The sequence below is a fragment of the Pseudophryne corroboree genome, chromosome 1, assembly GCF_028390025.1.
Source record: "Pseudophryne corroboree isolate aPseCor3 chromosome 1, aPseCor3.hap2, whole genome shotgun sequence".
Lineage (NCBI taxonomy): Eukaryota > Metazoa > Chordata > Amphibia > Anura > Myobatrachidae > Pseudophryne > Pseudophryne corroboree.
The window spans coordinates 648,157,171-648,172,527 of NC_086444.1; the positions used below are offsets into that span (position 1 = coordinate 648,157,171).

Sequence of the window (15,357 nt, forward strand, 5' to 3'; positions counted from 1 at the left end):
TGTCGAAACGTTTCCCCCTCGCAGGCTCCTGAAGTCTGCTTTACCAAGGTATCCCTCCGACAAGGAGGCAGTATGGGAAAAAATTCACAAGCTGTATTCCCAGCAGGTGATAATCAAATTACCCCTCCTACAACAAGGAAAGGGGTATTATTCCACACTATATTGTGGTACTGAAGCCAGAAGGCTAGATGAGACCTATTCTAAATCTAAAAAAATTTGAACACTTACAAAGGTTCAAATCAAGATGGAGTCACTCAGAGCAGTGATAACGAACCAGGAAGAAGGGGACTATATAGTGTCCCGGGACATCAGGGATGCTTACCTCCATGTCCCAAATTTGCCCTTCTCACTAAGGGTACCTCAGGTTCGTGGTATAGAACTGTCACTGTCAGTTTCAGACGCTGCCGTTTGGATTGTCCACGGCACCCCGGGTCTTTACCAAGGTAATGGCCGAAATGATGATTCTTCTTCGAAGAAAAGGCATCTTAATTACCCCTTACTTGGACGATCTCCTGATAAGGGCAAAGTCCAGGGAACAGTTGGAGGTCGGAGTAGCACTATCTCGGATACTGCTACAACAGCACGGATGGATTCTAAATATTCCAAAATCGCAGCTGATCCTGACGACACGTCTGCTGTGCCTAGGGATGATTCTGGACACAGTCCAGAAAAAGGTGTTTCTCCCGGATGAGAAAGCCAGGGAGTTATCCGAGCTAGTCAAGAACCTCCTAAAACCAGGAAAAGTGTCAGTGCATCATTGCACAAGGGTCCTGGTAAAAATGGTGGCTTCCTACGAAGCAATTCCATTCGGCAGATTTCACGCAAGAACTTTTCAGTGGGATCTGCTGGACAAATGGTCCGGATCGCATCTTCAGATGCATCAGCGGATAACCCTATATCCAAGGACAAGGGTGTCTCTCCTGTGGTGGTTACAGAGTGCTCATCTTCTAGAGGGCCGCAGATTCGGCATTCAGGATTGGATGCTGGTGACCACGGAGGCCAGCCCGAGAGGCTGGGGAGCAGTCACACAAGGAAAAAAAAAAAAATTTCCAGGGAGTGTGATCAAGTCTGGAGACTTTTCTCCACATAAATATACTGGAGCTAAGGGTAAATTCATAATGCTCTAAGCTTAGCAAGACCTCTGCTTCAAGGTCAGCCGGTATTGATCCAGTGGGAAAAACATCACGGCAGTCGCCCACGTAAACAGACAGGGCGGCACAAGAAGCAGGAGGGCAATGGCAAAAACTGCAAGGACTTTTCGCTGGGCGGAAAATCATGTGATAGCACTGTCAGCAGTGTTTCATTCCGGGAGTGGAAACTGGGAAGCAGACTTCCTCAGCAGGCACGACCTCCACCCGGGAGAGTGGAAACTTCATCGGGAAGTTTTTCCACATGATGGTGAACCGTTGGGAAATACCAAAGGTGGACATGATGGCGTCCCGTCTGAACAAAAAACGGGACAGGTATTGCGCCAGGTCAAGAGACCCTCAGGCAATAGCTGTGGACGTTCTGGTAACACCGTGGGTGTACCAGTCGGTGTATGTGTTCCCTCCTCTGCTTCTCATACCTAAGGTACTGAGAATTATAAGACGTAGAGGAGTAAGAACTATACTCATGGCTCCGGATTGGCCAAGAAGGACTTGGTACCCGGAACTTCAAGAGATGCTCACAGAGGACTTATGGCCTCTGCCGCTAAGAAGGGACTTGCTTCAGCAAGTACCATGTCTGTTCCAAGACTTACCGCAGCTGCGTTTGACGGCATGGCGGTGGAACGCCGGATCCTAAGGAAAAAAGGCATTCCGGAAGAGGTCATTCCTACCCTGGTCAAAGCCAGGAAGGAGGTGACCGCACAACATTATCACCACATGTGGCGAAAATATGTTGCGTGGTGTGAGGCCAGGAAGGCCCCACGAAGAAATTTCAACTCGGTCGATTCCTGCGTTTCCTGCAAACAGGAGTGTCTATGGGCCTCAAATTGGGGCCCATTAAGGTTCAAATTTCGGCCCTGTCGATTTTCTTCCAGAAAGAATTGGCTTCAGTTCCTGAAGTCCAGAAGTTTGTCAAGGGAGTATTGCATATACAACCCCCTTTTGTGCCTCCAGTGGCACTGTGGGATCTCAACGTAGTTCTGGGATTCCTCAAATCACATTGGTTTAAAACCAGTCAAATCTGTGGATTTGAAGCATCTCACATGAAAAGTGACCATGCTCTTGGCCCTGGCCTGGGCCAGGCGAGTGTCAAATTGGTGGGTTTTTTCTCAAAAAAGCCCATATCTGTTTGTCCATTCGGACAGGGCAGAGCTGCGGACTCGTCCCCAGTTCTCTCCCTAAGGTGGTGTCAGTGTTTCACCTGAACCAGCTTATTGTGGTGCCTTGCGCCTACTAGGGACTTGGAGGACTCCAAGTTGCTGGATGTTGTCAGGGCCCTGAAAGTATAGGTTCCAGGACGGCTGGAGTCAGGAAAACTGACTTGCTGTTATCCTGTATGCACCCAACAAACTGGGTGCTCTTGCTTCTAAGCAGACTATTGCTAGTTGGATGTGTAATACAATTCAGCTTGCACATTCTGTGGCAGGCCTGCCACAGCCAAAATATGTAAATGCCCATTCCACAAGGAAGGTGGGCTCATCTTGGGCGGCTGCCCGAGGGGTCTCGGCTTTACAACTTTGCCGAGCGGCTATTTAGTCAGGGGCAAACACGTTTGTAAAATCCTACAAATTTGATACCCTGGCTAAGGAGGACCTGGAGTTCTCTCATTCGGTGCTGCAGAGTCATCCGCACTCTCCCGCCCGTTTGGGAGCTTTGGTATAATCCCCATGGTCCTTTCAGGAACCCCAGCATCCACTAGGACGATAGAGAAAATAAGAATTTACTTACCGATAATTCTATTTCTCGGAGTCCGTAGTGGATGCTGGGCGCCCATCCCAAGTGCGGATTATCTGCATTACTTGTACATAGTTACAAAAATCGGGTTATTATTGTTGTGAGCCATCTTTTCAGAGGCTCCGCTGTTATCATACTGTTAACTGGGTTCAGATCACAGGTTGTACAGTGTGATTGGTGTGGCTGGTATGAGTCTTACCCGGGATTCAAAATCCTTCCTTATTGTGTACGCTCGTCCGGGCACAGTATCCTAACTGAGGCTTGGAGGAGGGTCATAGGGGGAGGAGCCAGTGCACACCACCTGATCCTAAAGCTTTACTTTTTGTGCCCTGTCTCCTGCGGAGCCGCTATTCCCCATGGTCCTTTCAGGAACCCCAGCATCCACTACGGACTCCGAGAAATAGAATTATCGGTAAGTAAATTCTTATTTTTTGAGGGAAGGGGGCAACTATTGCATGTTTCGTTTCCCATCCACATGGAGCACGATTGGGAATAGTAACCTGTGCCGAGCGCAGTGGTATCTGATCGAGGCACCTTACACACAACATGGCGAGTGAATCTAGCGCATGAGGGTCTACGTTACCACTTATACCCCTTTCAGACAAACGACCCGGGAATTTCCCTGCTCAGTCCCGGGTTTTTCACCTCCGAAAAATCCCGGGTTTTTGCTGGAGACCCCTTTCACACTAAACCTGAGACCTGGGAAATAGCCTGGCTGACCCCTTTCAGACATAAGTCTGGTCTGCCCTGGCATTCTGCAAGCCAGGGTAGACCAAGCTACTATCATGTCACCTGTCATACATACGTCACACATACATGTCTTACACACAACTTACACATACTTATGTCACACTCAAACACACACATACATGTCATTTACACACACATGCCAAACTGATACACACACACATACATACATGTTACGCACCAGCCATCAGACCTCACCATAACGGCCGTGTCTCTGTTGCTAGGCTGCTTCTACTACATACTGCAGCACGGACAGCAGCAGCTGGCGAACACCCCCTCCAGGCAGCCCCACCCCCTCCAGGCTGTAAACACCAATCAGAGGCATCTAGATGCGACCTTGGAGTAAATTCCCGGGTCGCACCATTCACACTTTACCCGGGTTGTTTACTCGGGACGAAAGACCCGGTAAAAACCCAGGTCAATTGCAAGGTTGTCGACCCGGGATTTTGGTTTTTGGAGGATTTCTGAAAGGAGTATAATTGGTGATGAAACATACAAACCAAACATACAAAAAACAACCCATAATAAACTTATGCTGACCTATTCACTGTCAACTGTAGATCTGCTATACCTACAAGTATAAATAGGACTGTACCCATGTCAAGTTCTGGACATGACACTTTTATGATCCACTGCTATATCCAGGAATGTTTGTTTTATAACAGTTGCAATAATCTAATGTGTGCTGTTTAAAGGAAACAAAATTGCCTTTTAATGATCCCTTTGTTGCAGTTTATATCTTTGCTAGGAATATTGTTTGCAAAGCTATAGATTTTATTATTGTTATTATGTACTGTAGCAATAAAGTATGTGGTCTTGTGAATTAATTTAATGCTGGTTTGACATTTTATTTGTTATATACATATAATAAAACTGTAAATATGTATATATCAACATCATTTTTTTTTTCTTGAGAGACATCATTCTAGGGACTGTTTATGAACTATGGAGGCTAAAAAAAAATTTTCACGGGATTTTGGTTTGTCTATTCGCTCCAGCATCACACAAAAACTACTGGTAGAATTTGGATCACTTTTTCACTATTGTATAGCTTAGTGAACTAGAAAGAAACAGAGGTATGACATGACATCAGGGTATGACTCTTGACACTCAGGGCACTGAAAGTTGGTGTTCTGATCATGTATGTAACTACGGAACTTGGCTCTGCCCAAGTTATGCAACAGAACCCAACTTAAAGTGACTACTCTGCAGAAGAACCTAATTGAGGGCGAGTTTCTAACGGGATGTGGCACAGATGAGATTGTGTTTTATACCACGTAGACCACTTGTTATACCCAACAATTGTCCTTTTCAATTCAAGCGCCTGCAGTTTCCTGTAAGCGTCTACTTCGCTATAACGATCAACAAGTCTTAGGCGCAAACACTCAGGGCTGCAGGGGTAAATCTCAGGACCAGCTGCTTATCCCATGGGCATTTTTACGTGGATTGCTCTCAAGTAGCCCTAAGCATCTTTTTGTGTTAGTCCCTTAAGGAAAAACTGCAAATATTGTTTACAAATAAATTTACTGATCAACTTGTACAATATAAAATATACATCACAATATTAAATGGCATGATCGTCTTTGTAAAATTAGTTCTGCTGAGCAATAACAGACATCTTCCTTAGGGAAGCCACAAACAAATACTAGTATATAATATAGGTAAATAATGGGTTGCGCACAATAGTGAAGATCGTTTTATCAAAATGAAAACTTCACTCCAAAGCATAAAACTGCATAGGACGATGTGATATATACAAATAGCGCATGAATAAGGCAAAAATACCCCATCCTCGCATGGAAACCAGTGACCCTCGTGTCTGTCTGCAATCCACGCTTGTCTCTTGGACCTCCAGGATTAGCTGCAATTGCATCTCTGCTGGCCACACCCACATGTTTCAACTAGTCTGATTGGACGAAATGCGTCTGTGACTATTTCTAGCTCAACTTGCTAATATTTAATAGAGAACAGTGTCTAAGTTGATCCTATGGAAGAACATAATTTGCTAACTGCATGTGCATTGATTAGAAGTGCATGGAAAAACATTGCAATCAACTGCAGATTAAATCCTTGGCCTGATCAGTCATTTCCTTAAAAAACTGTTTGAGAATTCTGTAGTGTCAAGAATCCCCATTAAGTTGTAGTACCTATATCCGTTTCAACTTTTGAGAGGTCAGTGTCGCAAAGAGATCCGACAATGGACCACAGAGTAGATCGGGAATGTCATTTAACAACTTTCCAGTTGAAAACTGGTGCTGCAGACCACCATCATCCCGTCTTCCCTGTACAGTTCAATATTAACTGATATTATTGGGGGTTCTTACTTGTTTTGCCCACTATTTGTGAATGTCCTACCCATATAATATTATACCGTGTTTATTCTATAAAATCTCCATCGATATCAGACATTTTATTTTATCTATGAACTTTTTAAATAATACTCAAAGATCAAAATGGTTCTGTCACAGATAATACACTATGGGGGAGATTTATCAAAGCTTGGAGAGAGATCGAGTACTAACCAATCGGCTCATAACTTTCATTTTTTTAAACGCAGCCTGTTAAATGAAAGTTACACGTAAACAATACAATATTCTATTTCACAACATTAAATTATTCTGTCATTAACTTTTTATAACCTTGTATAAACAAAAGGTACAAATTACATGATTCTTGTGGGGTAAACAAATTGCATTTTATATACCATAATGCTCTCTTACCTTTCTATGTACTTTAAGCTAATAAGCACAATTTTTTTCTATAATATGTTTTTAACAATAGTGGATATAGAACAACTGACCTATGAGGTGCAAGGTGAATTCTGACCCAATTGGAGGATGTCAGTCAAAAAGGATAATGTATTGTGTGCTTGTATAATTATTTAACATTTCTCTGACGTCCTAAGTGGATGCTGGGGACTCCGTCAGGACCATGGGGATTAGCGGCTCCGCAGGAGACAGGGCACAAAAGTAAAAGCTTTAGGATCAGGTGGTGTGCACTGGCTCCTCCCCCTATGACCCTCCTCCAAGCCTCAGTTAGATTTTTGTGCCCGGCCGAGAAGGGTGCAATCTAGGTGGCTCTCCTAAAGAGCTGCTTAGAGTAAAAGTTTTGTTAGGTTTTTTATTTTCAGTGAGTCCTGCTGGCAACAGGCTCACTGCATCGAGGGACTTAGGGGAGAGAAGTGAACTCACCTGCGTGCAGGATGGATTGGCTTCTTAGGCTACTGGACACCATTAGCTCCAGAGGGAGTCGGAACACATGTCTCACCCTGGGGTTCGTCCCGGAGCCGCGCCGCCGACCCCCTTGCAGATGCCGAAAAGTGAAGAGGTCCAGAAACCGGCGGCAGAAGACTTTTCAGTCTTCATAAGGTAGCGCACAGCACTGCAGCTGTGCGCCATTGTTGTCAGCACACTTCATAGCAGCGGTCACTGAGGGTGCAGGGCGCTGGGGGGGGGCGCCCTGGGCAGCAATGATAGTACCTTATTCTGGCTAAAAATACATCACATATAGCCCCTGGGAGCTATATGGATGTATTTAACCCCTGCCAGGTCTCAGAAAAACGGGAGAAGAAGCCCGCCGAAAAGGGGGCGGGGCCTATTCTCCTCAGCACACAGCGCCATTTTCCCTCACAGAAATGCTGGTGGGAAGGCTCCCAGGCTCTCCCCTGCACTGCACTACAGAAACAGGGTTAAAACAGAGAGGGGGGGCACTTATTTGGCGATATGACTATATATATTAAAATGCTATAAGGGAAAAACACTTATATAAAGGTTGTCCCTGTATAATTATAGCGTTTTTGGTGTGTGCTGGCAAACTCTCCCTCTGTCTCCCCAAAGGGCTAGTGGGGTCCTGTCCTCTATCAGAGCATTCCCTGTGTGTGTGCTGTGTGTCGGTACGTGTGTGTCGACATGTATGAGGACGATGTTGGTGAGGAGGCGGAGCAATTGCCTGTAATGGTGATGTCACTCTCTAGGGAGTCGACACCGGAATGGATGGCTTATTTAGGGAATTACGTGATAATGTCAACACGCTGCAAGGTCGGTTGACGACATGAGACGGCCGGCAAACCAATTAGTACCTGTCCAGGCGTCTCAAACACCGTCAGGGGCTTTAAAACGCCCATTTACCTCAGTCGGTCGACACAGACACGGACACTGACTCCAGTGTCGACGGTGAAGAAACAAACGTATTTTCCATTTGGGCCACACGTTACATGTTAAGGGCAATGAAGGAGGTGTTACATATTTCTGATTCTACAAGTACCACAAAAGAGGGTATTATGTGGGGTGTGAAAAAACTACCTGTAGTTTTTCCTGAATCAGATAAATTAAATGAAGTGTGTGATGATGCGTGGGTTTTCCCCGATAGAAAATTATTGGCGTTATACCCTTTCCCGCCAGAAGTTAGGGCGCGTTGGGAAACACCCCTTAGGGTGGATAAGGCGCTCACACGCTTATCAAAACAAGTGGCGTTACAGTCTCCAGATACGGCCGCCCTCAAGGAGCCAGCTGATAGGAGGCTGGAAAATATCCTAAAAAGTATATACACACATACTGGTGTTATACTGCGACCAGCGATCGCCTCAGCCTGGATGTGCAGCGCTGGGGTGGCTTGGTCGGATTCCCTGACTGAAAATATTGATACCCTTGACAGGGACAGTATTTTATTGACTATAGACACTCTGGCATCAAGAGTAAGTGCGATGTCCATATCTGCCAGAAGATGTTTATGGACACGACAGTGGTCAGGTGATGCAGATTCCAAACGGCACATGGAAGTATTGCCGTATAAAGGGGAGGAGTTATTTGGGGTGGGTCCATCGGACCTGGTGGCCACGGCAACAGCTGGAAAATCCACCTTTTTTACCCCAAGTCACATCTCAGCAGAAAAAGACACCGTCTTTTCAGCCTCAGTCCTTTCGTCCCCATAAGGGCAAGCAGGCAAAAGGCCAGTCATATCTGCCCAGGGATAGAGGAAAGGGAAGAAGACTGCAGCAGGCAGCCCATTCCCAGGAACAGAAGCCCTCCACCGCTTTTGCCAAGTCCTCAGCATGACGCTGGGGCCGTACAAGCGGACTCAGCTGTGGTGGGGGGTCGTCTCAAGAGTTTCAGCGCGCAGTGGGCTCACTCGCAAGTGGACCCCTGGATCCTACAAGTAGTATCCCAGGGGTACAGATTGGAGATTCGAGACGTCTCCCCCTCGCAGGTTCCTGAAGTCTGCTTTACCAACGTCTCCCTCCGACAGGGAGGCAGTATTGGAAACAATTCACAAGCTGTATTCCCAGCAGGTGATAATCAAAGTACCCCTCCTACAACAAGGAAAGGGGTATTATTCCACACTATATTGTGGTACTGAAGCCAGACGGCTCGGTGAGACCTATTCTAAATCTGAAATATTTGAACACTTACATACAAAGGTTCAAATCAAGATGGAGTCACTCAGAGCAGTGATAGCGAACCAGGAAGAAGGGGACTATATGGTGTCCCTGGACATCAAGGATGCTTACCTCCATGTCCCAATTTGCCCTTCTCACCAAGGGTACCTCAGGTTCGTGGTACAAAACTGTCACTATCAGTTTCAGACGCTGCCGTTTGGATTGTCCACGGCACCCCGGGTCTTTACCAAGGTAATGGCCGAAATGATGATTCTTCTTCAAAGAAAAGGCGTCTTAATTATCCCTTACTTGGACGATCTCCTGATAAGGGCAAGGTCCAGAGAACAGTTGGAGGTCGGAGTAGCACTATCTCAAGTAGTTCTACGACAGCACGGGTGGATTCTAAATATTCCAAAATCGCAGCTGTCTCCGACGACACGTCTGCTGTTCCTAGGGATGATTCTGGACACAGTCCAGAAAAAGGTGTTTCTCCCGGAGGAGAAAGCCAGGGAGTTATCCGAGCTAGTCAGGAACCTCCTAAAACCAGGAAAAGTGTCAGTGCATCATTGCACAAGGGTCCTGGGAAAAATGGTGGCTTCTTACGAAGCGATTCCATTCGGCAGATTTCACGCAAGAACTTTTCAGTGGGATCTGCTGGAAAAATGGTCCGGATCGCATCTTCAGATGCATCAGCGGATAACCCTGTCTCCAAGGACAAGGGTGTCTCTTCTGTGGTGGCTGCAGAGTGCTCATCTACTAAAGGGCCACAGATTCGGCATTCAGGACTGGGTCCTGGTGACCACGGATGCCAGCCTGAAAGGCTGGGGAGCAGTCACACAAGGAAAAAATTTCCAGGGAGTGTGATCAAGTCTGGAGACTTCTCTCCACATAAATATACTGGAGCTAAGAGCAATTTACAAGGCTCTAAGCTTAGCAAGACCTCTGCTTCAAGGTCAGCCGGTATTGATCCAGTGGGACAACATCACGGCAGTCGCCCACGTAAACAGACTGGGCGGCACAAGAAGCAGGGGGCGGAAAATCATGTGTTAGCACTGTCAGCAGTGTTCATTCCGGGAGTGGACAACTGGGAAGCAGACTTCCTCAGCACGACCTCCACCCGGGAGAGTGGGGACTTCATCGGGAAGTCTTCCACATGATTGTGAACCGTTGGGAAAGACCAAAGGTGGACATGATGGCGTCCCGCCTGAACAAAAAACTGGACAGGTATTGCGCCAGGTCAAGAGACCCTCAGGCAATAGCTGTGGACGTTCTGGTAACACCGTGGGTGTACCAGTCGGTGTATGTGTTCCCTCCTCTGCTTCTCATACCTAAGGTACTGAGAATTATAAGACGTAGAGGAGTAAGAACTATACTCGTGGCTCCGGATTGGCCAAGAAGGACTTGGTACCCGGAACTTCAAGAGATGCTCACAGAGGACTCATGGCCTCTGCCGCTAAGAAGGGACTTGCTTCAGCAAGTACCATGTCTGTTCCAAGACTTACCGCGGCTGCGTTTGACGGCATGGCGGTTGAACGCCGGATCCTAAGGGAAAAAGGCATTCCGGAAGAGGTCATTCCTACCCTGGTCAAAGCCAGGAAGGAGGTGACCGCACAACATTATCACCACATGTGGCGAAAATATGTTGCGTGGTGTGAGGCCAGGAAGGCCCCACGAAGAAATTTCAACTCGGTCGATTCCTGCATTTCCTGCAAACAGGAGTGTCTATGGGCCTCAAATTGGGGTCCATTAAGGTTCAAATTTCGGCCCTGTCGATTTTCTTCCAGAAAGAATTGGCTTCAGTTCCTGAAGTCCAGAAGTTTGTCAAGGGAGTACTGCATATACAACCCCCTTTTGTGCCTCCAGTGGCACTGTGGGATCTCAACGTAGTTCTGGGATTCCTCAAATCACATTGGTTTAAACCGCTCAAATCTGTGGAATTGAAATATTTCACATGGAAAGTGACCATGATGTTGGCCCTGGCCTCGGCCAGGCGAGTGTCAGAATTGGCGGCTTTGTCTCACAAAAGCCCATATCTGATTGTCCATTCGGACAGGGCAGAGCTGCGGACTCGTCCCCAGTTTCTCCCTAAGGTGGTGTCAGCGTTTCACCTGAACCAGCTTATTGTGGTACCTGCGGCTACTAGGAACTTGGAGGACTCCAAGTTGCTAGATGTTGTCAGGGCCCTGAAAATATAGGTTTCCAGGACGGCTGGAGTCAGGAAAACTGACTTGCTGTTATCCTGTATGCACCCAACAAACTGGGTGCTCTTGCTTCTAAGCAGACGATTGCTAGTTGGATGTGTAGTACAATTCAGCTTGCACATTCTGTGGCAGGCCTGCCACAGCCAAAATATGTAAATGCCCATTCCACAAGGAAGGTGGGCTCATCTTGGGCGGCTGCCCGAGGGGTCTCGGCTTTACAACTTTGCCGAGCTGCTACTTGGTCAGGGGCACACCCTGGCTGAGGAGGACCTGGAGTTCTCTCACTCGGTGCTGCAGAGTCATCCGCACTCTCCCGCCCGTTTGGGAGCTTTGGTATAATCCCCATGGTCCTGACGGAGTCCCCAGCATCCACTTAGGACGTCAGAGAAAATAAGAATTTACTTACCGATAATTCTATTTCTCGTAGTCCGTAGTGGATGCTGGGCGCCCATCCCAAGTGCGGATTGTCTGCAATACTTGTACATAGTTATTGTTACAAAAATCGGGTTATTATTGTTGTGAGCCATCTTTTCAGAGGCTCCGCTGTTATCATGCTGTTAACTGGGTTCAGATCACAGGTTGTACAGTGTGATTGGTGTGGCTGGTATGAGTCTTACCCGGGATTCAAAATCCTTCCTTATTGTGTACGCTCGTCCGGGCACAGTATCCTAACTGAGGCTTGGAGGAGGGTCATAGGGGGAGGAGCCAGTGCACACCACCTGATCCTAAAGCTTTTACTTTTGTGCCCTGTCTCCTGCGGAGCCGCTAATCCCCATGGTCCTGACGGAGTCCCCAGCATCCACTACGGACTACGAGAAATAGAATTATCGGTAAGTAAATTCTTATTTTTATTCCTATTATGATATCATTATACAGTCAAAATTTTCAAAAGTGGCTGCTGTTTCTCAAAGCGTAATTGTATTTAGTTATTGAAGTGCACCCTGGGCAGTGCCAGCCGTTTTCCACAGAACATGACTTTGTATGACGCCATAGCTTAATCCTATATAAACATTTAATCTTGGGTGTGGATTGCAAATGCTTTCATTCTTGACATATTAACTTTTAATCAAATGAATCATCGTTCCATTACAAATGGGAAAAACTAATGTTGAAATGCTTACAATACTTATTTAATAACTCTAATCTTGTTTGTATGTAGAAAATGGCAATTGTAAACCGTGAGAAATTGTATTGTTAGCCAATAGAAAAAGCTATGACGTAGCTACTGTGGAGTAATTAATAATTTTTGCCATTTGAAGAACCCATTATACTGGTGTTCATTGCAAGCTTTCAGGGCTTTCTAGAGAATTCTTCTGACCTTAAGGTGCCAGTGCATGCTACGATTCTTGTGGAATAAACAAAACATACACGTGTAAGTGCACATTTGTTAGAATGTCTTTCAAATTTCACATTTAAGGGTCTATGTCAGTGATTTTCAACCTTTTTCAAGTCGCGGCACACCGACCAAGATTTTTAAATTGCCAAGGCACACCATCCCCCCCCCCCCCCCCCCCAAAAAAAAGAAGAAAAAAACCCACACATTGGCTCCCATGGGGGGGGGGGGAAACACACACACACACACACACATTGGCCCCCACAGTAATTAAACAAATGCATTGGCCTCTGCAGTAATTCCACACATTGTGTCCCCCCCCCCCCCCACAGCAATACCACACATGGCCCCCCACAGTAATACCACACATGCCCCCCCCCCCACACACACACACACACACACAGTAATACCACACATTGCACCCCAACAGTATTTCCACACACTGACTCCCACAGCAATTAAATAAATACAAATTCACTGGCTCCTACCTGGGAGTCAGTGGATATGAGGCTCATGTTTCACTCTCCCTGCCTCAGGCGCTGAAGTTTATGCAGCCGGAGAAGCAAGGAGCAGCACGGGGTGAGAGCGGGCAGTTCATATTTCCCTCTCCCTGCCTTCGCATCTGCAGTGTATGCAGCCGGAGGTGAGACAGCGGGCAGGTTAGCGGGCGGGCAGGACATGGTATGTGTGACGAGTCACGCTGCGTATCATAGGTTACAGGCCAGCGCAGTCAAAACCAGATAGTCGGCGGCTAGGCATCAGGCAACTGTGGCGGCACATCTGAGAACCACTGGCGGCACACTAGTGTGCCGCAGCACGGCGGTTGAAAAACACTGGTCTATGTACTAAGTCATGGAGAGTGATAAAGGGGAAATAGATAAACTACCAGCCACACCTGTCACATTTCCAAACAGCCTGTAACATGGCAGTTGGGAGATGATAGTCTCTCCCCCCTCTCTCTCTCTCTCTCTCTCTCTCTCTCTCTCTCTCTCTCTCTCTCTCTCTCTCTCTCTCTAAATAGACCCTATAATGTATTGTATTGACGCTTATAGGTTAAGTTTTGTTTTAAATTGTGGTATAATTTCTTAAACCTTCATGTCTGCTGTGTTTTGTAGGCACTTTATTTTGAAACACTATCAAGGCAGAAAGTTGTCATGGAGAAGAAAGCAAACCAAAGAAAACTTCGAGTATGTGTGGCTACCTGCAACAGGGCAGATTACTCCAAGCTGGCTCCTATTATGTTTGGCATCAAAGCAGAATCGGACAACTTTGAACTGAGTGTAGTGGTTATAGGATCTCACCTGATTGATGACTATGGGTATGTTTTATGCTATATATTAATTTTTCAGTGATCAAAAAAACGCGCTATGGTGCGTATTTTACCCCAGAATTGATGGTGGGGACACAAAAAAACGCTGGGTCCCTCAGGATGCGCTGTAACCGGCAGAGCTGTCCTGTGCAGTCAGTCAGTCCGGTCTCCACAACAACAGAGGGAGGAACTTGGAAGAGGCGGAGACCATGAAGAGTATGATCTCCCGCCCTCCCCCCACCCCCAGCTCTGCATGCCCCCCCACCCCCATGAATAGCGGCTGCAGGTGCCCTCCCTCCGCAAGTAGTGTGGCTGTGACTCAACCACTGCTCCCTGGCAGCCGACTGGACACCTGCCCGGCTGACTCCGCTGCTGTATAGGTGGGGGCAGTTCGGTACCTGTGCCCCCGGCTGGATGCCGCCGCTCTCCCTGCTGATTCCCCTCTTCTCCCTCCCCACCCAGGCGGCCGCCCCCTCCACATTTTCCGCTCCCCCTGGCCGCATCCTCTGACTCCAGGCTGGCAGTGTAGGCCTCATGCCGATCCCCGGACTATTCTCCCTGGCTTGGCTCTGCTGCTGCTGGCAGTATCCATGGAAGAGCCCGGAGTGCTCTTTTTACAGGTACGCGGTGAGGGCCTGGTCCCTGGAGGGTGTTGGTACGGTGGTGCTCCCCAATGGGGGTTCCAGGCTGCACTCTCTCCTGCTACCTCTGTCCCCTACTCCCTGGTGCCTCTGTCCCCCTCCCTGTGCCTCTGTCCTCTCCTGGTGCCTCGCTCTGTCCCTACTCCCTGCTACCATATAAAATGTGTATAACATGCTCTACCTGGCGCAATGTGTATAGAACTCTAACTGGCGCAATGTGTAAAACGTGCTCTGCCTGGTGCAATGTGTATAACGTGTTCTAACTGGCGCAGTGTGTATAACGTGCTCTACCTGGCGCAGTGTGTGTAACGTGCTCTACCTGGCGCAGTGTGTGTAACGTGCTCTACCTGGCGCAGTGTGTGTAACGTGCTCTACCTGGCGCAGTGTGTGTAACGTGCTCTACCTGGCGCAGTGTGTCTAACGTGCTCTACCTGGCGCAGTGTGTCTAACGTGCTCTACCTGGCGCAGTGTGTCTAACGTGCTCTACCTGGCGCAGTGTGTCTAACGTGCTCTACCTGGCGCAGTGTGTCTAACGTGCTCTACCTGGCGCAGTGTGTCTAACGTGCTCTACCTGGTGCAGTGTGTCTAACGTGCTCTACCTGTGTGGTGTAATGTGAATTGGTACTATTATGTGGCCATGCTCTTTCCCGATGAAGCCACGTCCCTAAAAAAAAAAAAGTAAAGTGTGGGAGGGGGAGCACCAATTTACTTTCTGCCACAGGGCACCGAAATGTCTAGTTACAGCTCTGGTGCAGAGTGTCCTGTATGCTACACAGCCCAGCAGCATTGTCACCCCCTCTCCCCCTTGCACCACTTTCGTAGTGTCCAAGTCCATTCTGTTTTTATATTTGAATAATTAATAAGATTAAC

At 47.5% G+C, this 15,357-nt stretch overlaps 1 protein-coding gene across 5 annotated transcripts in view; it reads left to right on the top strand.

Annotated features, from left to right (window-relative positions):
* The window catches only part of GNE (glucosamine (UDP-N-acetyl)-2-epimerase/N-acetylmannosamine kinase), a 136,767-nt gene that overhangs the window by 93,371 nt on the left and 28,039 nt on the right, over positions 1-15,357 (top strand). For 4 of the 5 annotated variants that reach the window (XM_063914625.1, XM_063914622.1, XM_063914626.1 and 1 more), the window contains exon 2: positions 13,653-13,855. In XM_063914625.1, coding sequence (XP_063770695.1) covers positions 13,692-13,855 — 164 coding nt within the window. In that variant the 5' untranslated portion in view covers positions 13,653-13,691. Of the gene's footprint in view, positions 1-13,157; positions 13,181-13,652; positions 13,856-15,357 lie in introns of those variants that run through there. The other variant, XM_063914623.1, reaches the window with a different exon arrangement.